Raw genomic sequence first — 24642 nt, forward strand, 5'->3', positions numbered from 1 at the left:
AGCCCCAAAATAACCCAGAGATGCATTTTAAATAAAAGGACACATTCTACTCATGTAAAAACACGCTGATTCCCGGACCATCCACGGACCGGACTTAGAAGGTGATTGGGCTGAATTGGGCCCCCGGGCCTTAGTTTGCCTACCCATGCTCTTGTGCATACTAGTCATTATTATCACCATTGTGGTTTATTTCTCAATAGTATCACCAAGTGGTAAGCACACCCCATTGCACACGGTTAAGCACACAGCTACCCTCGTACAACTCCCATTCCTTTCCATGTTGTATACACAACTGCATTGCTCTGTTCTAGGGACGGTGTTACGTAAGTAATGGCAGCTTGAAACTGAATTTCAAATTGACACACAAAATTCTACAGAGCTTAAATACAAGTTCATCCGGGAATCTTCCCCCTCATTGTAGCAAGATAAAATTAGACTTCTGATTCTTCAGTACTGAATTGATGCCTCATGAACAAACCTCTCCACTGCCAAAGACGCCTTCTCAGCCAGGCATCATATACTTTTAATGTAAGTCATTAACCTGAGAAATCTTTCTAAGCCATGAAACTGAGTTTATCAAGCAAGTACAAAGAAAGCAATCCCACTCCACTGAAAGCCTCCTGCATTATTATCTACCGACTGATCCTAATTACGGTGTCCCACAACTGGGCCTTGGCAAGTCGAGACATACAAAGTAAGCAGTTACTTCATGCAGTACAATAATTGAGGGTGTGTTCTTGAGTCTTCTGTATGAGTAATTAGTAGTTTTGGCAGCGGTAACACTCCCACAGCAAAGGCCTCTTCCCATTAATGCAAACATTAAAAACCTCCAAATGATGCCTTTGAGGAGGCAACTCCCTTCACCTAAACATCAGAGGAGTGTTCGCCTCCAGGTATTTCATTAGACATTCTAGAGCCAGCAGGGAGAGTATTCCACCCTTTTGCACTGGAAGACAGGGCAAATCCTTCCCCATATCAGGTACCCTCATTTTCCTTATTCATCGAAAATCCATTGGCCAGCACTGGGGGGAAGCGTGTGCATCTTGTACGGAAGAGTGCTCCATTCACAGGTGGCCAGAATGGCCTCAACTAAGTTACCTTCAGTGATGGCCTCCATTTATAGAACATATGAGACTTCTAACATGATGCTACATTGTAAAGCCAGCCAGAAAAGTCAGTCAACCTAATCAGTCCTCCCCAAACTTAATTTACTTTGTGTAGATGGTCTCATTTTGGCTGCATAAAGATTAGAACTTAGAGAACAGAGTTTGCTGTAAGACTTCTACGAAGTTCAAAAAGCAGCCCAGGGCTGCTTGAAAGCCCTTTTGCAAGCAGCGCTGCACTGTGCTTTGAAGTACCAACAACCAGGGCTTTAAAGAACAGCATCACCTGATGTCGTAATGACGTGAGGTGCTTGGCAGATGAACAGTCTCGCCCACTTGTCAACTTTGATCTGCCATGGTTGAGGAGATAAGGATCTGGCCTGCTGGCCAGAAAAATGTTCCTCACCACTATTGAGTATATAGGATAGGGGAAGTCATAATTTGGCTGAAACTCTGAGGAGTTTAGGGTGGCATTTGCGGAATTCATTCAGGGCACTCGACTTCTAATCTGAGCATCATTACAGAATTGCCTACAAACATTCCTGCCTTTTCATGACTGACGTTGTTATGAAAATACCACAGAAGGAATTCCAAGTTGCAGAGGGAGAAGCAGTAATTGCAAGCCAGATAACTTTTGTAGTAATTAGGCAATTGTTGGGTAGCAGTCCCAGGCAACAACACACATACACCATGCAAAATGTTTGCGAAACAAAAATAAACATGGTGCATGCTCAGATGTGACACCCATTTTCTCTCACTGAACGTAGGTAGTAACATCCTGCGAAAACATGGTAGTCATGAACAGGGGTTTGCCTGTGATGTCATGAAGTCACAGTTTAATTATTTAGTTGACATTTTGTAATTCATGACCAGCTATTTATGGCATATTAGATAGTAATTTATTTCCGTATTTCAAATTCGCACCATAAAGGTTAATTTGCTAAATAATAAGCCACCACATCACAATTTTTGAAGTACAAATTATGAAGTCAAGAACTGCAAACTGAGAAGCCACAAATTAATTAATTGGGAATTAAAAGATTGCAAAGTGAAAAGCCAGAATTTGTGATTGCAAATAATAAGCAAACTATTTCAGATGATATTTAACTCTAAAGTCTACATGGGTCCGGGGGGAGGGGAGTTGAATGTAGATCTGATGATATGCTGAACTACAGGTGACTCCCACTTACACAGGGGTTATGTTCTGCCCTCTCCCCCCAAGCGAAATTGCATAAAGTGGGAAACGCCCTTAAAACACCCTCTCTGTCACTCTCTTCAATCCAAACCAAAAATACGGTACTCTGTCCAAATATGTCCACAGCTAAAAGTGAAGCTCTGGGACCTGCAGGAAGTTGGAGGACAAGTGGAAAATTCGTTGCTGCTGCACATCAGCACATCAGCTGTTAGACGGGGAGGCTGAGCAACGTAAACAAACCCTCACTGTGCTTTTTCCGCCCTCCCTGATGTTCTCTTTGGATTCCAGAAAGGATCTCCTCATTAGCCATGAGGGCTCTCCAGCACTCTTCCACCATTTCCAGGTATGAATTGAATTATGTATTTAATTATTTCCCAGCACCACATCTATATGTGGTTGTGCATGAGTAGAACACTCGTAAGTGGGGCGAATACTGTTTTCCTATTGAAACCTCTGGTACTGAAGTGCTTAACTTTGGCAGAGCTGTAGCTAGGGGGCATCTAACCAGGATTTCTGCCCCAGGTGAAGCCTCCAGAGGGGCACCACTGAGGCTCCCAGCCGGGGAGAAAGATGAAAAAGTGAATGGCAGAGGCTGCATGGCTCTTCCCAGTGAAAAAGAAGTGAAAAGGATCCCCTGTGGGTTTGCTACTGTGTGAGAAAGAAATTATGGAGGGACAGAGGGAGGGGTGGGAAGCTGAGGAAGAGAATCAGTTGGAGTAGAATCTGGGCCATCTTAAGTATATCCAGCGCTGTGGTGCAAAGATCCCTCCGGCGCTGCTCCACCCCTCCACCCCCGTTTCCCAGAGTTGCCGACCTTTTTACAGAGCTGCGGTGCCCAGCCTCCACCTCTTCCCTGGCACCTGTGCCGCGGTGGCCATGGCAGGTGGAGGCTCCGGGCGTGGCGCAGCTTCAGCGCGGCATGGCGGAGGCGGGCGAGGGCAGCGAGCTGATGTTGGGAGGCGCTGCGTCCAGCCTCCGCCTCTTCCCTGGTGCCCTCCAGGCCCTGGCGCCCTGCACCACTAGCCTCTATGGGCAAGACGCCCCTAACTAGAATGATCATTGTGGTCCCTTCCAACTCTACAATTCTATGATTCTATGATCTCTTCAGAACTTTGAATGTGTTTAAATAGCTAAGGTTGATTCATTTTACAGACTATACATGATCTACACACAGGAAAGTAAGGGGTGTGTGAGCATTTTTTTCTGCCAAAGGCAGTTCCCTGGCAAGCGCTGGTCAGCCCGGCTGCATTAGGATTGTAATGGAAGGGCACTTTATACTTTAGACTCACAAAAAGCATTTCTTCACCTTACTTGGAACTTAAAATTACTCCTTCGTCGCTCTCTCTCCCTTCCCGGCCTTGGGGGAGAGGATGGGGGACTACGCACAGGGCGGGCGCCGCTTCTCCGCGCTCCTGGCGCTGTTTGCCCCGTACTCCTGGCTGCATACTGTAAGGTCACAAATATAAGCCGCACTTTAACTTTTCATGATCGGAATTTGGGGGAAAAGTGAGGTTTATATTCAGGTCAATACAGTAATAGTAATAATAATAATAATAATAATAATAATAATAATAATAATAATACAACAACAACTGTGCATGCTCTATAGTTTTCTACCTCTTCCCCTTGTTTTCACTGAGGAACTGTGAGACAACCCTGAGCTACTCAAGGAGAAAGTATGAGATATAAATAAAATAATGATAATGATAATGATTATGATGATGATGATGATGATGATAATAGTTATTATTATTTTATATCCTGCCCATCTGACTGGTTGTCCCAGCCACTCTAGGCAGCTCCCAACAAAAACCACAATAAAACATCAAACATTAAAAACTTCCCTATACAGGGCTGCCTTCAGATGTTTTCTAAAAGTCAAAATAATTATATATATTTATATCTTTGCACTGCATTCAAAGCATTGGGGCTTCAGGTGTAGATGGGAGTCATAGTGCGTCTCTAAGAAAGGAAATCAGAGTGCTGTCTTGTCCAAGAAACCTTTGTCTAATCACAGAGCATTAGAGGCTGCTTGTGCAAGAGTAGCGTAGAATCATAGAATCACATAATTAGAGAGTTTGAAGGGGCCCATAGAGGCATCTAGTCCAACCCTGCAATGCACTGCCAACAGGATAAACACACACACACAAACATAGACTCTACTATAAGCTGCCTTAGGCCAGGACACACACTGTTTGTCCACCAGCACAATACTGTAGGCTCTGGCTGCCAGTGGTTCTCTAGGTTCTCTGGCAGAGGGCTTCCATGTCCCATTCCCCCTGGTCCTTTGAAACTGAAGATGCTAGACACTGAACCTCAGGCCTTCTGCATGCACAGCAAGGACTTTACCACTGAGATTTCCCAATTCTGCAAAATGAGTCATTTTATTATGGCCATTTTTATCAGCTGTGGTCTCATTTTCAGAAGAGTGAGCCTTTAATAATGAAGAGGAACGTCAGCAATTATACTAAAGTCAGAGCAGTGTGGCTGGAGGTTTTCCATACACACATTCCAGAGAAAGAGCAGCTGTGGTAGCGCCAAAATTTCTGTCTGGGAAGCGACCAGAAGCAGTATTGTTGAACAAATTGCCCACTAGCTTCCACTTTTTATACAGGGCCAAACTTTGGAAAGAGGGGAGTGGTTCATTTCTGCAGTGAAATCTACTGGTCCAGCATCAAATTTGTACCTGGAAGATGCACACTGGGTGGAAAGCATCCTTTCATAATCTCAAATGGGGAAGACTTAGCTGTGGTTACTCAGTGGCAACAAAGGCACACCACACTGCGTGGAGGCCTGCTCTTCTTTAGCACTATCTCACATTTGTCACAGCTGGAACACAAATCAGGAAACAAAGGCTTCGCTTTTTCAGCACCTTGAAGGAAGAATTAGTTCTAAAGCACAGATCAATATAGATAGCTTGTTCTAGCTGGGGAACTACTAATTCTTTGTGAGTTCGGATGCAAAGTCACCTGATCCGCCTCACCAAGACTGCAACGGATTTTGCATGCACATCTCTGAATTTTGTGGTGCAGCTGTTGGCTAAGACACATATCAAAATGTGTTTAAAATGCATATTTTTAGATACAATTTATTTAGATAGTCTTGCCTGCTGGTGCTTTTGGACGGATCTTTGTCATAACTCTGTGGCTAGGAGTACAGTCCTGTATCAGGAAGCTTTTAGGCCTGGTGTCTCATTGTGTTCTTTTATATTCTGTTGGAAGCCGCCCAGAGTGATTGGGACAACTCAGTCAAATGGGTAGGGTACAACAATGATGATGGTGCCAGTTTCCTCTGATACACCACCTGTGGCCAGGAATAATCTAGTCACTGTGGCCCATGCATTGGTAATATTGGAACTGTATTACTGCAGTGTACTCTGGGTGGGGCTGCCTGTTCTAGCTAGAGTGACTAGACTGCAGGTAGCCAACAGCAGGTAACACCTGGCTGCCCATATGCTACTGGGCCTGGTTCCAGGCTCTTGTATTAATATACAAATCCCTGAACCACTTGGGTCCAGGATGCCTTACAGACTACTTTATATCCCAGCTTGATCACTGAGATCATCTGGATGAGTGTTGCTAACTGTCCCCTATGTTTACAGGGGCTTGAATGGTCTCCACTAGAAGTTGGGTATTTAGTGTCACTGGTCCCATGCTGTGTAATGCTCTTCTAGCAAAGATTCAGCAGGCACCTTTGCTTTTGATTTGCAGGTGTCTCTTGAAGACCTTTTTATGTCTATGCAACTCTTTGGATTTTTTGTTCAGCCACTGAACCTAAGCATTTTGTACTATTTTTATGGGATTTTATTATCTCTACTGTTGTACATCACCATGTTACATTGAATTTGTGGCACATAGTACTTTTTAAAATAAAACATCTTCCAATATTTTATCAGAAAATTCTTTCAAAAGTTTTGTTTAATTACATATTTAAATGTACAGTCTCATGTAGCTGGTCTTTCTTTAAAAACAAATAACAGATAAATGCAAAAATATGGCAGAAAGGACATGAATATGGACCATGGACCAGAAATATGGTGATCCATTCATCCTTAGAGCTAGCTGGGCTGCCACTGCATCTCTGTCGGGAATAGGAATCACCCCTGGCTTTTGCAGTCACAATATGAATTCAGTTGAACTCTGCATCCAAACATAAAACCATTTGAAGCATGTATTAATGGGTGCCTTTGAGCAAACCCATGCAAGGAATTCCCTATGGATTTGAAATGTAATAGAAATCAGCCTCCATAGGTCCATACTAATTCACATTTAACTATCTGAGAACTAAACAACCTCATTTAGAGGTGAAAATTCATCTGTATTAATAGTGCAGCTAGAAAACAGAGCAGCAGGAGACCTTGGAAACAAGGCAGTTGAGAAGAACCTGGTGGGAGGATGGAACTCTGAGCGCCACCTTGCGGTGAGGGCGCCAGCCAGTATTGAACATACACTGCAAGACCAGCATGTTCATTCAGCTACCATTCCATTTTCACCTTCATGGCATCCACTGTGAAAGAAAAAGTGGGAAATAATTTTGGGATTCAGAGTGTGCATTTCTGTCACTCCAGATGCTGTTGGACTCTTTGGGGAAGTATGCCCCAAACTTGTTGGCCACATGACTCGGAAGCTGTACACCGGCTCCCTCGGCCAATAAAGCGAGATGAGTGCCGCAACCCCAGAGTCGGTCACGACTGGACCTAATGGTCAGGGGTCCCTTTACCTTTACCTTATGCCCCAAACTGACTCTGTGTAAGGACTGCATTAGTACCACATAAAACCAAGCATCAGAATCAGTTCTAAAACGGGGGGTTTTAAACAAAAGAATGCTTCCCCCCCACCCCACCCATTTTTTGCTTTGGCTCTCTAATTCTGAAGCAAGAAGGGGAGAAAACATAAACACACACAGACACCAAACTAGGACAAATGTTCTTTGTAAAAAAGAAAGATATGGAACTTACTTTGAAAGTATAGATAAGATTTCAAACTTCTTTTGCTCACGCCGCTTGCTGCAGATTTCCTGGTTTCTCTTAACAGTGTAAAGACACCATTTCTCTTTTAATCTTCAATTCCATATTGAAGTTGACTTACATGTTATTATGGGTCTGCCAACTCAGCAAGAAGTTCAAGACACTAGTTAGGAAAATGTTTGTGTATTTTTAAAAAAGTTTTGCTCCTTTTGATAGCTGCATTAGGTGAGAGGGGTTTTTTTGTCCTTATTGCTTCCTTTGGTGAGAATATCATATATAAGTAAGAATATATATATATGTATCTTTGTTATGGAAAAGTTATTCATGAAAGGAGTTTAGCTATGAAGGACTGATTTGAAAAGTGGTTGCTGCACTCTTATTTACTGCTGTGTGCAAAAGGTGGTGTGACTTCCAATCCATCTACATTTTTTCATGTTCTAATGAACAATTTAATGCTTTCTCTATAAATATATTTTTCATATCCCCAAAATCCTGGTTGAAAGTGAAGCATGAAACTGAAGCATGTGCACATACGGGGTGGATGCATGGAGTTTTCAGAGATAATATGAAGCCCCTTTAGAAGGACTCTCAGGTTACAAGTGAGTGCCTGTTCCCAAATAGATTTCTGGGACTTTTTATTCTCCTTTGTTTTTCTTTTCACTTGTTTTATGCTGATTTGATGCAAGCCCCTTTGGGCAAGAGTCAGCATTGTGTACCTGGCTGGTGCTTTTCTAGTTTTAAATGTGTTGATTTTGGATGACACCATTTGGTTATAGTATTTGTGAATGCAGGTCTTACATCACTATCTATATGGGTATACATTGGGTCATGGGAAATCCAATGAAGCAAATGGATAGGGAGACATGACTGAACCTGAATTATATTTGAATCTTAAACCATTTATATACGAAAAGTATCTCTGGACCTTGCAGATGTTAGTTTATTGGGGTGAGAAGAGACTAAACAGTGATTGCTCAGATCACATCCCATCAACAGGTGGTTTATCAAGAGTAAACTCACTATTTCCCACTGCTAAAACTGTATTCCAATTGCTTAGAAATGGTAATTGTTGCCCAAGCAAGCAAACAAACACAGTGATGATAATACATGAGGTGGTTGTTTGTTTCTTTTAGGACAGTAATAGCAGTAGTACTTGCTTTGAGCAGCTACAGGATGGTGCCAATGACATAAGCTGGCTATGTGGCCAAGTTTAAAAAGGCCTCTCTTTAAAAGACTATCAAATTACAGTCCTCTGTTTCAAGGCATCCTTTCTTTGAAGGGCTGTCTGGTCCAAATCCAGTTAAAAGAACCAGAATAAGGGAGACCAGAGCCTTGAAGTCACCCATCAACAGTTAGCAATAGTTAGTTACTCAGCCACAGTCTTTTCCACTAAGGTGAGATTCATTGCATATTTCTGTTTAGATTGTAGTAAACATTTCTAAATTTGCATCTATACATATACATTAGTGCACGCAAAATTTGTGCAGATTCATGTCAATTGTTTTGTTGATGGAATTCCTCTTTTTTGGCAATGTGTAACTGGCATCCTATATTACAGTGACATCGGATAAGGCATAAACACAACTAACTTTCTGGCCTGTTTCATCTGGCCCTTGCAATCTTTGTCTCTCTTCACTTGGGATGTTTTGTACTCCTTCTCTCCAGCAGTGGAGAGCACATCTCTTAAAATAGGGAAGCAGGATAATCCTCATGTATCCACTGAAGGAAGGCCAGTCCTACTCCCTCTCATTACTTGGAAATGGCTAGTGCAAATCAAATGTATTAAGAAAAGGGCAGTCTTAAAAGGCCATCACTGGCTTTAATAGCAGCACAACAGGCTTCCCGCAGATGCATAGACAGATGCACACACATTAACACACACACAGTTGTGGGATTGCCAGGGAGTTGTATGTGTTTGTGTTATTTTAGGATAAAAGCACTGGGGAAGTTTATTGGGCTGGATGACAGATTACTGAAAACAAACTGAGAAGGTTTCCTAGCCCTTCTTTCCAAGAAACAGAACAGTTCCCATCATATCAGCATCCCTATCGGGGGTGGAGGGGGGGAACTAAGCGCATCAATAAAACAGTATCCTCACAACCACTCACTTCCTGCAATCAAAACCGCACTAGCGTGTGGCTTTCCCAAATAAAAATCACTGGACTGAAGCCAAGGAAGCAATTGATGAGTGTGTGTGTTTGTTTCAAGGCTTATGACACATCCATCAAATGTGTCACTCTTTTATAGTGTTTTATCTTTGTCAGGACCTTCCTTTACATTTAAGTGTGTGCATTTTTGAAAACTAAAAAAAAAAAAGTGCCCTTCTGTTCATTCATAATGATTCTCTGCTTGGGGTTGTCCTTTCATCGCATTCCTGTCTATTTTTCTTTTCTAATCGCTTGGGTCATTTGCTGGAAGCTTCTGCTGCCTCTAAACAAAGTATCTCTCCTACTGTATCAGCTTGCCTTCGCCTTGGACGATGGTGTGCTGATGATGCCTTTGCCGTTTCACTGACTTCAGCACCGGCATATTGTAGCCAGAGCAGCGCTAAGCAGACGGTAACAAACAGAGTCACTGGGCCTTTCTCGGGGCTGCATCTTATTAACTAATCTGTGGGAAATGCTCTTTAGGCTCTTGAAGTACATGAGCTATTGCAACAATAAATTAAAGTAAACTGGAGGCAGCTCTGTGGGTCCTGACACAATAACCCATTACAAGTAGCCATTGCAGGGGGGGGGGGAATATTCTGTAACTGAGCAGAGGCATCTTGCTTTCGTTGGCATTTAGACTTTTGCTATAGTTCATCTCTCTTACTTATCTTTGGCATCAGCCTAACAGCCTTAAACTCTAGATGCAAGGAATAATGTGTTTCCCTGATACTATCTAACAGAACAAGTAGTGAAAAATAACAGGGAGCATTCTCTGGCATTGTCAAATTTCTACATCTTCCCCTCTTCCCCCTCAGGAGGATAATAATTGACCTATCAGAGTAAGAAGAGTTTCCAGTAAATGTTAGAAATCGCAAATATCAGGTTGCCGAAAACATTGTAGATTTACATTGCAGGCTGATATGCTAATAATATAAAATCAAACGTCTTCTTTACAGTGAATTAACTCCTAAGAGGAACTTTAAGATTTCCACATAACACAATTGTCTCACTTTATGGCTTGATTATACATTTTAACTTATAAAATCTGCCCAATATGTGAAGGCACCCTGCAGGGCTATCAAAGCACATGAGGGGAAAAATGGAATATCTGATCTGGTTCTCTGTTCTTCATTTATCCCATGAAAACAATGAACTCCTATCACAAAGCAATAGGAGCCTTTATGAATATATCAAGCCTTTATGAATATATGAGCCGCACAATGTTGACAACTTGGTCCAGCAATGGCATAGCTGGTAAGAAGGGGGCTGTTCCCTCTGTAAGGACCTAGGGAAGCTCATATCCATGAGGAAGGCTGGCTCTCAAGTTATTTGGCAAGGCAGCTCTCAACCAGTCTGTCTGCTGGAGAGGCTTGTGACGCTGCCTCTTCCTGCCTTAGCTCATCAGGATCACACAGACTTGAGATACCACAGTGGGTAATAATCACAATAAAATATTATGATTTCAGATTGTCAAAGCAATATTTTCTGATTAGCTCTAAGTACCAGTGCTGATATTTTATGTCATTTCCATATACCCTGATTAGTTTTTAAAGTAATGTTTATGTCAGTTTAGCTTTTCAGAAAGTGTGCATACCACAGGGACAAGGAATATCGAATGTAACTTAGCCATTTGGGATACCCGTTTTTTATTACAATTGCTTCTTTAAAAGAGGGGTGTAATTTTTAAAATAGACATTCCTACCCAATAGGAAGATCATTCAAGTGTTTTTATTTATCAGAGCATTTTGTGCTTACTTTAAAACACATTTTATAGTCCTTAGAGAAATTCATAATGCGCTCAGTGAAAACATTTGCAAATGATGTAATCAAGAGATCGGTGGGTCGAAAGGAATAGTTTAAGCTTTCCTTCTAATGATATTTATGATGCTGTACATTAATAATCATCACAACACTATAGAAAGAGGGACCCAGAGATAGTGACAAGGCCATTACGTACTTTATTTGGCAGAATAATGTGCAGAAGAGATAACTGTGTAAGAAACTTTGCCGTTCTTGGAAAGGGTTATCAGAATAACCTGGCTGGACATTCCCTCAATGAATGGAATAAGAGCTCCTCTGACACATTACACAAATTAGGCGATAAAATTCTAGACTGTACCATTTTAGATTGCAATTGGTGGAGGTGGGGGGGGGGGTCATAGTTTTGAGTGTTTTCCTAAGGAAAAAAATTCCTAAAACACCAAGGAGAAGTTTTGTTAAGGTACTTGTAGGGTACTGGGGGAGCATTCAAAAAACTATGACCTGAAATGGTATAGCCCAGAATGCAGCTACTTTGCATTGCATCTCATCCTGGGTAAAGGATGAGGTGCAATGCAAAGTAGCTGAATTCTGGACTATACCAGAATGTAAAGGTACCCTTTTGCATTACCTTCCAAGCTTGTGACTGACAACCAGGGGCACACGTTAAACATTCCTTGAAGTTATCTCTGAAGAAGCCAACTAAGCACAATCCTAGATTAGCCATATTAACCTGTCTGCGCCATAGGTAAACAAACTGGAAAATAAATAACAGTTTTAGCACTGCTATAGCATAATATGCAGTTCTGCTAACAGTTCACATTGGCAAGAAAAGACTGTGTTAGAAAGGCCTTCTTTTTCTTTGCCAGCTCTACATTATAGGTGGCAATGGGTTTTGTCAGACAGGTCAGGCTGAAAAGTGGAAAAATTCAAATTTTAAGAAAGGGGAATTAAGACTTTTTAAAAGGATTGCATGTGTACAGAGAGCTGAAAGATTTGCCTTCATTATCTAAACTCTTTTTTCCTCTGAAACCAGAAGTAAATTAAACTGGGAGAAAAATCCCTGTGGGGAGGGGTTACACAGAGGTAAATGACAGGGGGGCGGAAGGGAAAGGGTTCAGTTTTAGAAATACAGCTGCCTGTATTAACTGCTGTTTCCTAGCAGGAATGAGATTATTTTTGCAAATATACCAGCTAATAGTCTCACCATTGAAACAAGCCAGTTTCACCAATGAAATTAGTGGTGCCTCGTACTTCTTAACATACAGGAGGAGCAGATTCTGATCAAATAATGTACCATTCTAATTTGTTTCCTGAATGTGAATAAGACAAAAACTAAATAAATCTGAGAATTATTTATATCTGTCATTGAAGCAAAGGGGAGCAGCTGTTGAATAGTGCCCAGTTAATTCTATCTAAGAGTTCCAGCTAGGAACAATATTGTCTCCAAATGAAGTAGCAAAGAGACTCTAGAAAAACATGAATTAAAGTGTTCAGAATTTGAGATTGGTCAGATAAATTGAGTCAACATCTTTTTCAACATCTGTTGCAGTAAGGTTTTTGACAAAGTCCCCCATGATATTCTCATGAGGAAGCTGGTAAAATGTGGGTTGGACAGGGTAACTGTTAGGTGGATTTGTAGCTGATTGACTGACAGAACCCAAAGAGTACTCATTAATGGTTCCTTATCATCCTGGAAAAAAGGAACAAGTGGGGTGCCACAGGGTTCAGTCCTGGGCCCATTGTTGTTCAACATCTTTATAAATGACTTGGATGAAGGAATTGAGGGGATGCTCATCAAATTTGCAGATGACACCAAACTGTGAAGGGTAGCTAATGCCACAGAAGACAGAATCAGAATTCAAAATGACCTTAAAAGATTGGAGAACTGAGCACAAGCTAACAAAATGAATTTCAGTTGGGACAAATGTAAGGTTCTGCACTTAGGCAGAAAGAACCAGATGCACAAATATAGGATGGGGGACACCTGGTTTACTAGCGCTACATGTGAAAAGGATCTAGGGGTCTTGGTGGGCCACAAGCTTAACATGAGTCAACAGTGTGATGCAGCTGCAAAAAAAGCTAATGCTACTCTAGGCTTCATCAACAGAAGTCTAATGTCTGGATCAAGGGAAGTAATAGTCTCACTCTATTCTGCCTTGGTCAGACCTGGAATACTGTTTCCAATTCTGGGCTCCACAGCTTAAGAAGGATGTTGACAAGCTGGAACATGTGCAGAGGAGGGCAACCAAGATGATCAAGGGTCTGGAAATCAAGACTTATGAGCAGCGCTTGAAGGAGCTGGGTATGCTTAGCCTGGGGAAGAGGAGACTGAGAGGAGATATGATAGCCATCTTCAAATATCTTACAGGCTCCATCTTAAGGATGGAGAAGGGAGCATGCTTGTTTTCTTCGGCTCTGGAGGGTAGGACTCGAACCAATGGCTTCAAGTTGCAAGAAAGGAGACTCTGACTAAACATTCGGAAAAACTTTCTGACAGTAAGAGCCGTTCAGCAGTGCAAGAGACTCCCACGAGAGCTGGTGGACTCTAGTTCCTTGGAGGTTTTTAAACAGAGGTTGGATGGCCATCTGCCATGGATGCTTTAGCTGAGATTCCTGCATTGCAGGGGGTTGGACTAGATGATCCTTGGGGTCCCTTCCAACTCTAAGATTCTATGATTCTCTGAAGAAAGACATGTTTGGATTTTATTTTATTAGAAGTTTTAGCAAGCTATTAAAATACATTTTCTTACACACACAAGGTTTAAACCATTTGTCTTCTTAACATGAAGCTGCTTCTGGTATTTCAAATCCTGGACTGCAACAATCAACCTATCTCCTCCATCCTCTGTGTTAGAGCATCACCCTGATTATATTAGAGTTGCCAAAACATCCTGAAAGTTGCAGGGCTTTTTTAAATGAAATCACCGAAATGGTTGAGCTTTTAAAGGAGAGACACCTACATTACTGACAAACGCCAGAGTTGTTGAGCTTGGACATCAGTTCCACCACTGAAATCCCGGCAATGTCCAGGAAAATCCAGGTGTATGGCAGTCCTAGATTATATGCAATAAATAAATGAATAAATAAGTTTTTGTCCAACGTTTCTGTCACTGGATGCTATGTGATAGTATTATTTCTTTGCATTTTGCATTGCTGAACACACACACAAGCAATGATTGAAACTTCATAAGAAATGTGTCTGTGTCTGTGTAAGTGTAAAGAAGTACAGTGGTAGATATTTTTACAGCATTTTCACAACGTTTGTGGCCTCAAGTTCTTCCTCAACGAGACCTTAAGAAATTCACTGGTTGTGCATTAAATTCTTTTGACCCACATCCAAATGCAAGCTCAGCCAGGCCCACATTGTGTCTCCCACCTCCTGGTAAAGCAGCAAGGATCATAACAAAATTGGTACTGTACAGCTGCAGGTCACTTGTCCATATTGGCACATCAGACTCAATTTATTATATGCCTTTGGGCATGAAGAGGTAGAGGTTTTTGTTCAGAAATCCTCCTTTCTAGAGAGAACAGCACTGACTGAACATAAATTCCTTCCCAAAGACCAGCTAGCCAATTGTCACAAAATGCAGCATTTTTCCAGGATGACATTTGAAGTCACAAATTGTATTTCTACTGGAGGTGGTATAGCACAAATGGTCATTTTGACTGAAATCCTGCACACACTTACCTGGAACTAAGATTGATTGTGTGCAATAGTATGACAGTAAACATGCCAAGATGGTTCTGTTGGTTGTGCATACCTCAGTATTTCTTTCTCACTGCGGGTATGTCCATTGATATGCCTGTCGTCGATAGAGCAGTCTGACTAGGAAAGGAGAACTTCCCTCTGCCTCATATTCACTACACATCAAGCTGATTTTGAAGTCTGATGCTCAATTACAAATCACCAGAAAAGGGGACATTCATCACCAAAAAAGGACGGGAACTACTTTCATAAAATTTAAATATGCTAATTAATATGTATAAACGCAAATATACAAATGATTGCTACAATTTAAATTTAAGTACAACACATCTCACCATAGTGGGGAAGACTGTGGTCAGCTGAATTGTGTGCCTGCTCAGTCTGCTGTCAAGGTGGTCACTATTGATGGGCAAATTGAATACCCCTGGTCACCCTGCTTTTGGTTCCTTATATTTAAACTAGGCTTGGACAAGTCAGTCAATAAAAATGACTTTTTCAAATAAAGGACTGTCCTCTGACAGCCCTTCAGATACAGACCTGTCCTCTGTAAAGTAGGGCACGTGGCCACCCTATGGCTGAATGCAATGTGCAGGCCAGTTCAGGCCTAAAGGGTTGTACCCAACTAAGCCCTGCTCAGAGTAGACTCAATGAAATTACTGGGTCTAAGTTAGCCATGTCTGCTAAGTTCAGTGAGCCAAAGATACAACCCATTGACGCGCAGTGTAAATTAACACAGTGGTACCTCTGGATGCGAACGGGATCCGTTCCGGAGCCCTGTTCGCATCCTGAGTAGAACGTAAGACACGACTGCACATCTGCACGTGTTGCATTTTGCCGCTTCCGCTCATGCGCGTGATGTAATTTTGAGCGGCTGCGCATGCGCGAGTGGCGAAACCCGGAAGTAACACACTCCATTACTTCCGGGTCGCTGCGGAGCGTAACTTGAAAACGCTCAACCTGAAGCACATTTAACCCAAGGCATGACTGTAATGCAGAGTTTTTAAATGAAAAAATAAGAGCTTTACTGAGTTAAAATAAACTTCTTCATAAACAACACTGACTGAGATTACATACTGACTCTGCTCATAACTGAGGCAGACTGACTCTGACTGAAATCTTACAGAGAACACAGAGAGAAAATGGCTGCCACTTACAAGGAGAATGAGTCACATGTCAGTTAGCAGTTAGGCCTGAATAACTTTAGTAGGCCCAGCACTTCCCAGCCTGTTTATATTTCTGCTCTCTAGGTCTTTGGGGAGTGTCATGTGACAAAGACACATGAGAGCAGAAGCAGCAAAGCAGGCTGGGAAGTGCTGGGACTGCACAATCATTTGGGCCTACTAAAGTTATTCAGGCCTAACTGCCAACTGCTGAGTCACTCTGACATGTGACTTGGCGGCCATTTTCTCTCAGTAAGATTTCAGTCAGTCAGTCTGCCTCAGTTATGAGCAGAGTCAGTTATGAGCAGAGTCAAACTGTTTGGAACCATGGAGAAGTTTATTTTAACTCAGCAAAGCTCTTATTCTTCCACTTAAAAACTCTGCATTATTAATTTCCGCTGCACGTCACCCACGGGGTCCAAAGTACCTGAAGTTTGTGGCTGGAGCTGTGAGGAATTGTGGGAAAGAGGACTCCCGTCATCTGGCTTGGGCCTATCAGAGTTGGTATCCAACAATACCTGCAAAGAGAATTTTGTATTAAGGAAGCAAGGTATTTATCCCAGACGAAGCCGCCTTCATAATGCCAGGCCTGCTAGTAACCAACATACTTCTTTTTCAAGCTTGAAGAGGACTCCCAAGTCCTTTGCTAGGCCAGATCCCAACCCTTAGCTATGAGGTTCCTTGTTCAAAGGTTAGAATCTCTGATAATGTTGAATATTCCTTCATGTTAACCACACTGGCCCATGGAAGTCAAACAACTTGCCATGCTAGCTCTCTCTTAATAATAATAATAATAATAATAATAATAATAATAATAATAATAATTTATTATACCCCGCCCATCTGGCTGGGTTTCCCCAGCCACTCTGGGCAGCTTCCAACAAAACACTAAAATACAATAACCTATTAAACATTAAAAGCTTCCCTAAACAGGGCTGCCTAAACATAAATCATCCCTAAACAAAAAGTTGGCTCCGTTGTTACCTAGCTTGCAGGTGAGATGCATTTGGAGAGAACTGATGAGGAAGTGGGGCAGGATGCTGAAAAGGGACAGTTGTGAACATCCCCATCTCTGAGCGGCAGACGACTCCAGGGCTGCCTGCGCTTAGCCTGGGTTCAGTTTCCTTGGAATGAAGACTGGGGTGTCTGGGATATTAGGCTTTGCTTGCACATAGATGCTAGGATGAAGCGTTTCACAGCAGTAACCCTCCAACCGATCTTGCTTCCCCATTAGCTTCCCAGGGTTGCCCCAGGCCAAAGCTCTGGGTCCAGCTCAGAGCAAGACAATCTCCTGCCTCTCCAGATTCCAGCATCCTCCCAACTCACCAGATGCAACCCCTGCCACTAGCCTCTGTGTCTCCATCTTGGGATGACGGGGCATCCTTCCAGGGAAGTGTGTAGAGATTTCCCTTACTAGCTTACTTTTCACAAACCAAAAGACCTATTTCTCTTTTTAACAAAAATATTATTCATTTTTTACAAAATGATTTTTTACACATTTTAACATAAACCATAAGATCCATATTTACCCTTTTTAAAAAATACATTTTTAATAAAAGAATTAAAATTATAAAGAAATAAAGTGATGGGAAGGGGGGAAATGAGGGGGAAAAGAACAAAGATGTTTATAAAAAAGAAGGAACAAAAATAATATACAAAATACTATCTAGCATAGTGTTACCTATCCTTGAATGCTCCATATTTTGCCTATACTATTCTATACAACCATTTTAACTTATCTATCTCACTAAAAAAAGTCCTGTTTGCTGTTTTAAGTCCTGAAAGAGTCAATAAAAAGTGTCCAGTCCTCAAATTCACTGCTAGATGGAGGGTCGATGTTGCAGGTGTTGTCTTCAGGGCAGTTCCTTTCCCGGCTGATGACATTCTTGCGGGGGTCTTCTTTTCTCCGGAGGTCTCCCCCCAGGCTCCAGCAGATAGGCCGCCATTTTCCATCACAGTTTTGTTCCATGCAGGAAAGAGAAAAAAGAGATTATGTTAGAAAGGGTATTAAATTTCATGAACGTTAGTCCCTCTAGTTGCCCCCAACATAATCCCCACTGTTGGTGAAAAAAAAAATTAAAAGGGGGAGGTGTTTTCTAACAAAGAAATGGAAGAAAGTTACTGCTTGGGGGTTGCCTGCCACCCCTCACTCAAGAGGATGGCAGAGAGTCCTGCAAGGAACCAGACCCTGGGCGTACCACCAGCAACTGGGGGAGCCTGCCTGTCCTGGGGGCGGGACCCCTAACAAAGGGGAAACAACAAAGATAAGATTGTCCCTTTGGGAGCGGCACTTAGGGGGTGGGACCAGATCGTGGGCCAGCCCCCTTGTGTTAACATAACTGTTTTAACAAAGATGGGGTTTTATCTTGGGTGGGTGCTGTTTGATTTGCAGGGCGGGGTTGTTCTAAACGGTTGTTAAATGTGATATGTTGATTTAGATTTTGTATTTGTGGGCTGGAGTGTTTTCGGGGCTTTTGTATTGTTTATTCATTGCGCATATGTTTTTTATTATTTTAATTTTTATTATGTTCTGATATTTTTATCATGAATTTTGTGCAGTGATTATTTTTATTATCTATTTTGTGCTTCGTATACTGTAGCTTGGTATTGTGAACCACCCTGAGATTCAAAATCCATCAATAAAAACAACAATCAAGAACAACATCAACAAGAAACACAACAACAACAAAAAGGTTTCCTACCGCTATGTATGGAGGGTCGTGAGGGCAGCACCACTCCTCTTGGTCGATCCTGATGCCATTGATGTTCCTGGTGCTGGTCCAGACTGGATCCCGCAGAGAGCAGAATTTGGAACCTCTGCAGCACAACTCTGATGTCCACGTTGCCTTGGCCTGGCGGTACTGCAGATGTTCTGCCAGGAGGAGAAAGGGGCTCCTTGAGAAACGTCACATCCAAACAGCCCACCAGATGTCCAAATAGCCCACCAGATGCCTCATTCACCTGGCATGCAGCTCAGGAAGTCCTGCGGGTAAGGTTCCCTGTGAACACAGCGAAGCAGCCTCCTCACAAGGCACTGGACCCTGCCTTTCTGCCGATGCTTACAGGCCCGCTGCATGATGTTCAGGCAGCTCCTCCCTGTCCGCCTGAGCCCTTCTTCCTCATGCTGCTGCATCTCTTCCAGCCCTGAGTGGCAAGCGAGAAAGGTTGAGCAAGGTGGAGATGCATAGGAAAAGAGCCATCCATCAAAAATATTAAGACAGCCGTCGGGTGGCCCCAGCAATTGGGCCGGGGAGGTGCGCTGGTTGTAGGTGGGGATGCAGGAGTCCACAGGGTATCCACCCCAACCAGGACACAGGCAGTGGTGGTTCCCCTTGAGGAGGAGGAATCAGCTTTTCACAAGGCAAAAACTTGCAAAGCACCCCCACCAGAGCTCCTCCCAGGACCAGGGTGTGGGGTAGGGGAATATTTGTGTGTGAGAGAGGGCATTCCAATCCTCTTTGCATGTTCATCTTGTGGCACCTCTATCTGCACATACATCTGGGAATCTGCCTTCCCCTAAAGCCCTTTCTCAGCAGAAGCATCCCTCCCTGGCCTCCGTACATCTCAGTTACATGTGCCATAGGATGCCATGTCTTGGCTCTGGATGAAACTGGCATCCCGGAAAGCCAGATGACCTAGAGAGACAGGGCAAGAAAAGGGACATCATCTCGGTGCAAAGCAGTGGAGACAGAGGCAGCTTGACAGGGGGACAGGTATGCTCTGATGCGTCTAGTGGCCTCCACCCTCGTGGAGCACTCAGAGCAAGATCTGGGCTCAGATGGACCCCTATCTAGCAAGCGGCCTGGGGACATGCCCGTCCTCCCTGCCATTGTTTCCAAGACGTTTCTGTCCATCCCTACCAGGGAAGGACATTACTTGACTTACCCAGAAGCAGAGCTGCCACCCTGGAGACTGCTGGCAGCCTGTTGGCAGACGGCTTTGTACATGTCAAGGCAGCACTCCGAAGGATGTTCTTGCTGAAGGTCTTGCTCTGTTGGCAAAGACAAAGGAGAAGTGGCATCAGACAGGCTTGAGAGTGTAGCAGAAGAGTCTTGCACCCCCAAGGACATCTCTGGGCAAAGCTGCCAACGAAGCAGAGGGACCTTACCAGATGCTTGGCAGCCTGGTGGAGAGCAAAGTGGAGGCTAAATTTGTTGGGCTGCGCCCACCACTTGATTTGTGGGGCTAGATGGGAAAGAGCCCTCCTTGCGGCCTGCAACACAAGAAGAGAAGAAGGTTACAAATTGCCGTAAAAGAAATCTCAGAAGCTCCTGAGAACAATCCCTCCCTCCTACTCCTTGGCCCTCACCTTGGCCACCTCATCCTCGTCTTCGAGGTGAATGAGGACGACGACCAGTTCATGAATGGCTTCTTCGTCTGTTGTTGTTATGGGAAGCCTTTGGTCTCTCACCCAGCCCCGAAGCAGCCCCAGATGTTGGATGGCTGAGGCCCGGACAGAGTCTTCCTCCTGTAGGCAGAAAACATCAGAGATTGGGTTTCTCATCAGAGCAGTTTCCTTTCGCCTGCCCACTGGGGTGTTTTGATGCTGCTCAGCCCCCTATCCTCCTCCCCTGTGTTTTCCAGGCAGGCTTCCAAGAGAAGGTGCTCCAGAGGAACACCCTCCTGAAGCCAGAAGATCTCCACTGCATGCCAGTCTAAACACCACCCTTCCTCTTCCAAAGCATTCCTCCTCCACTGTGTGTGATGTCATGTGTTCCCTAATACTCACATGGGCAGCCAGACCGCAGTAGGTTGCCGTCAGCACCTTCATCTCTTCCTCTCCCAGCTCCCTGGAGAGGTAGGTTTGGTCTACCAGGTGCATCAAGTCATGGGAGGACATTGACGTCTGCACAAGGGAGGGAATCCAGCAGCAACAGCCACAGAAGCAAAGGGTCCTACACAAAAGAGAGCATCTTTTCAAAGGTCTGAAAGGCCCCACATTTTTTCTTTTAGCACAGGCCCTTCAGCATTATGTCAGCAAAAGAGTGCTGGGCCATGATTAGAAATGGGATCTGTACCCCCCTCCCTCCCTCTGAGCATCACTTGCCATGTCAGAGTCCAGAAGCAGGGATATCCCTCTGACGCTGAGCTTCCGGACTTGCAGGTGGTCATGTTCCAGCCAGGTGAGGAGCTGCTCCAGTGTATGCTCACAGGGATAGATCTGCAGACGGCAGGTGAGCAGCTAAAGAGGCCCAAAGAGAAAGAAACTCTTCAGTGATGAGAGGTTGAGGCAGGTTCTCTTTTTATCCACCATCTGTACTTCTGCACAGAGCAAAGCCACTGAAGTGAACGGACCCACGTTTGTCATGGACATCAAATCCAATGGGTCTACTCTGAGGAACACTAAAACAGGCAACAGTCCTTAGGTTCAAAGTAGCCTTGACAAAAGCCACGGAATATGGAAGCTAAAGACAGCTGCAAGGTCCAAATTCTGATGAAGGCTGGTGGGGAACCAAGGACACAAAGGGAGCCGAAGAACACAAAGCCCAACACTCGGTAGACACCAAGCCAGGGCCTCCTTGCTGCACCCATTTCCTCCCACGTCAGGTCCCCTCACCTTGATGTAGATAGCTGCCGCTACTTGTGGCATTCCAGCAAACTCCTGGTCCTCGAGAGCAGTGGTGATGTTTTCTACCATGGGAGGGATCCACCAGCGTCGCTTTCCGACAGCTCTGAAATGGAGAAGCAGATATTGGTAAGGAAGGGAGAGACACCGCAGGAAGCAAACAGGGGCACAGTCCGATCCTGTACCTTCAACTCCATTTGCCAGACCATTGGAAGGTCACCCTGTTCTTCCTCTTACCTCACCATGGTAGACAACCCCTGGCTGAAATTCTCCAAGCAGAAAAGTTGGTCTATGATGGCCGTCTCTACTTCCTCTCCAGTGGTGCCGAGAAGGAGGTATAGAACTTCCTTAGCCCCTCTGTAACAAAAGCAAGGCCAGTTTTACCAGGAGGGTCATTGCCACACACTCACATTCCTTCCCCATCCTTCCTCCCTAGCAGCCGCCTGAAGGAGAGCCTCCCTTAGAAAACCAAGTTGGACTGGAAACCCCCAGAGGCTGAAGGGAAAACGACTCCATTGGCCCCTTTGAAACATACTACTCACCCAAGGAATTCCTGGTTGTAGTGGAAGTTGACAACCATCCCCAGGAGAGCAATCAGCAGCTGTGGGAAATTCCGGCGCACAGCTGCCTTGTATTCCTCTATCCTGAGGATGGCGTGGAACAGGCTGGTGAGATGTTGTTGTAGAAGAGAGAGGTGCAAGTCACTTTCCCTGCTTTTCTGCAGAATACAGAAACCCCTCGATATTACCCTGGGAAGAAGGAAGCCAGAAAGCAGGTGGTTCGTTCTTACCACTTGGGTGGCAGATTCTGCCAAGGGGCTTTGGTAAAGCTGTTCGGCCATGAGATGGAGCAGTTGTTCTTGGTTGGCCGATGCCAAAACCTCCTTCCATACTCTCTTGCAGTCTCTGTGAATGCAAAAACAAGAGCAATGGTCAGATTCAAGTCTTCTGCTTGCTGCCATGCTCCAGAGAGAGGAAATGGCAGCAAGGGCTTTCTGAGCAAGCCCTGCAGCTTGCTAACCTTCCCCTTAGCCCAGTAGAACCTGGAGGGCTCCATACCCGAAGGGAAACTGGAGGAGGTATTCAACCACTTTCACCAGGTGGTGGTGTGACAAGATGGAGAAAGTGAAGACGGCCATGTTTCTGCCCTCCACTGTAGGCCCCTGGGTGATTTTGTAGAAGGCCTCCAGCAGCACCTCCACCTGTCAGAGAAAAGGAGAGGGTTGCTTGGAGAGTACAAGGAAGCGGGGCTGTCTGCAGGCGGATCCCTCCATCCCTCATAGAAAGAGGGACCCTTGACCTGTGCCACCACAGCCATCTTCCTTCAAAGGTACCAGTCAGGGTCCTTGGGAGTATTGGACACAGGCAGCTCCAGGGAACCAGTTCCCCTCTCCATTGTGGGCCAAGAGAAAAGCTTACCAGTCTGCTCCCAGGAGGAGGATTCCCCATTCCTGAACCCATGTTTCTCAGGCTGAGCTTCTTGTCCTGACATTGCCAGGGCCCTCTCAACAAACATGAGTCCTGGCCACGCAATGGCATTAGGTTGCCTCTCCTACACCAAAGCGGAGATTCTTCTTCTCTCCTACCTTTGAAGACACCTTACCTCTACTGCTTTGCCGCTAAACTGCTTGATGAATTCTTGCAGCAGGTGGGAGATGTCCAAGGGGTCCAAGCTGCTCTCAAGAACCACGTTGCTGGCCAGGAAGCACATGGCCTCCAAGAGCTGCTCCGCAGGGAGAAAGGTGCCAAAGACCTGAAGCAAGAGAGGAAGGTCAGAGATGCCCACAGGGCAGGGCTGGGGAGCAGAAAGCCCAGGTGCTTTCTCTGCGGAACGCAGAACATGTGGCTTGAGAGACCGCTGTGCCTTGTGTAACAGCAACTTACCCTGGCAAGAGAGTAGCAGTCATTGATGAACAATTCAGGAACCGGTCCTCCGGTGGAATTGAGGACCTTCTGAGCTCTGATGATGAGTGTTTGGTTCCTTGACGTTCGTGCCAGCGTCTCTGCAAAGGAAAGCCAAAGTTAGTTTGGGTCTTGCTCACCCCACCCCATGCTGCGATGCATTCTTCCAGTCTTACCTTCGTTGCGCCGCAGGATGGGCAGAAGATGGCAGAGGGCCTCTGCTGCCCGCTGCCTGCACTCCAGGTCTGGATCCAATGCACACAAGACAGGAAATCGTCACCAGTTGGCCAAGGGAGGATGCAGGAAGCACTACCGATGGCTGAGAAGAAACCCAGAGAAGGGACTAACAAGAGAACCCTTCACTATTTTTCATAAAACATTTTTATTAAATCTTCAAAACATTCCAAAACATTTAGCATCCTATACAGAAAATATCAATTTCTTTTTGACTTCCCATCCCTCTTTTCCTGATGTTTGCTTTTTACTTCTTTTATCAGCTGTTTTACTCACTAGGATTCATTCTGCTATGGCCCAGCTCTGTTCTTAAAATTGGGTATGTGCTGGGATGCCTGATTGTCCCTTGGGCACCTTGCAGGGTGGGCGTAGAAGGAGCAGCCTGAAGGCCTTGACAGCCCTGCATGGTTGCAATGCTTTGCTTCAGTAACTCACATATTCCTGGATCTTCTGCAGGAGGTTGGAAAGCTCTCGGAGCACCTTCCTTCAGAGCATCTTCTTCCCACTCTTCATCGTGGTGACGACATCTGTAAGTCTGGCCTTCAGCTGGTCCTTGCTGAAGCCTTCGGGAGGAACATCAGCCGCATCCGGTGAACCTGTGGTTGGGGTGCTGAGGGGAGAGAGGAGTAGCACTTGTGTAAAAAGGTTTTATTGCCTCCCATCCTTCAAAGACCCCAAGCACCACCACCATAGAAATGGATGGGGGGGGCGGCTTTTGAAAGCAATTGATGATTGGGGGGAGGGGATTAGCACAGCATTACCTTGGAGGAAGATCATCCCCTTCTTCCAGGCTGATTTCTGATATTTGATCCTCGTCAAAATCAATTCCCTGTCCACGAGAAAAGAGAAACAGGAACGTCAGAATGTGAGGAGTGGATCAGACCCATTCATGTTTTTGTG

General features: G+C 44.5%; 2 protein-coding genes across 3 annotated transcripts; both read right to left on the bottom strand.

The window, feature by feature from the left end:
• Positions 1-17572: 17572 nt before the first annotated feature.
• LOC310744960 (uncharacterized protein) lies at positions 17573-20881 on the bottom strand (the record flags this gene model as incomplete). 2 transcript variants are annotated; one of them, XM_083577091.1, is made up of 7 exons in its annotated part: positions 17573-18913; positions 19003-19185; positions 19614-19676; positions 19927-20032; positions 20150-20254; positions 20351-20509; positions 20771-20881. In XM_083577091.1, 7 exons carry the CDS (start codon positions 20879-20881, stop codon positions 18678-18680), a joined length of 963 nt encoding a protein of 320 aa, XP_083433217.1. In that variant the 3' UTR covers positions 17573-18677. The 2 variants fall into 2 exon arrangements, with proteins under 2 accessions (XP_083433217.1, XP_083433216.1); XM_083577090.1 differs by having other exon boundaries at positions 19927-20254.
• A 229-nt stretch (positions 20882-21110) lies between these two features.
• Positions 21111-23765, bottom strand: LOC310745017 (uncharacterized protein). The gene is made up of 8 exons (XM_083577225.1): positions 23685-23765; positions 23491-23609; positions 23210-23359; positions 22666-22808; positions 22150-22512; positions 21850-21964; positions 21599-21713; positions 21111-21223 (listed from the first exon to the last, which is right to left on the bottom strand). Exons 3-8 carry the CDS (start codon positions 23315-23317, stop codon positions 21189-21191), a joined length of 879 nt encoding a protein of 292 aa, XP_083433351.1. The 5' UTR covers positions 23318-23359; positions 23491-23609; positions 23685-23765; the 3' UTR covers positions 21111-21188.
• Positions 23766-24642: the final 877 nt, after the last annotated feature.

This window comes from Podarcis filfolensis, assembly GCF_964270895.1.
Source record: "Podarcis filfolensis genome assembly, chromosome: 11".
NCBI classification, from domain to species: domain Eukaryota; kingdom Metazoa; phylum Chordata; class Lepidosauria; order Squamata; family Lacertidae; genus Podarcis; species Podarcis filfolensis.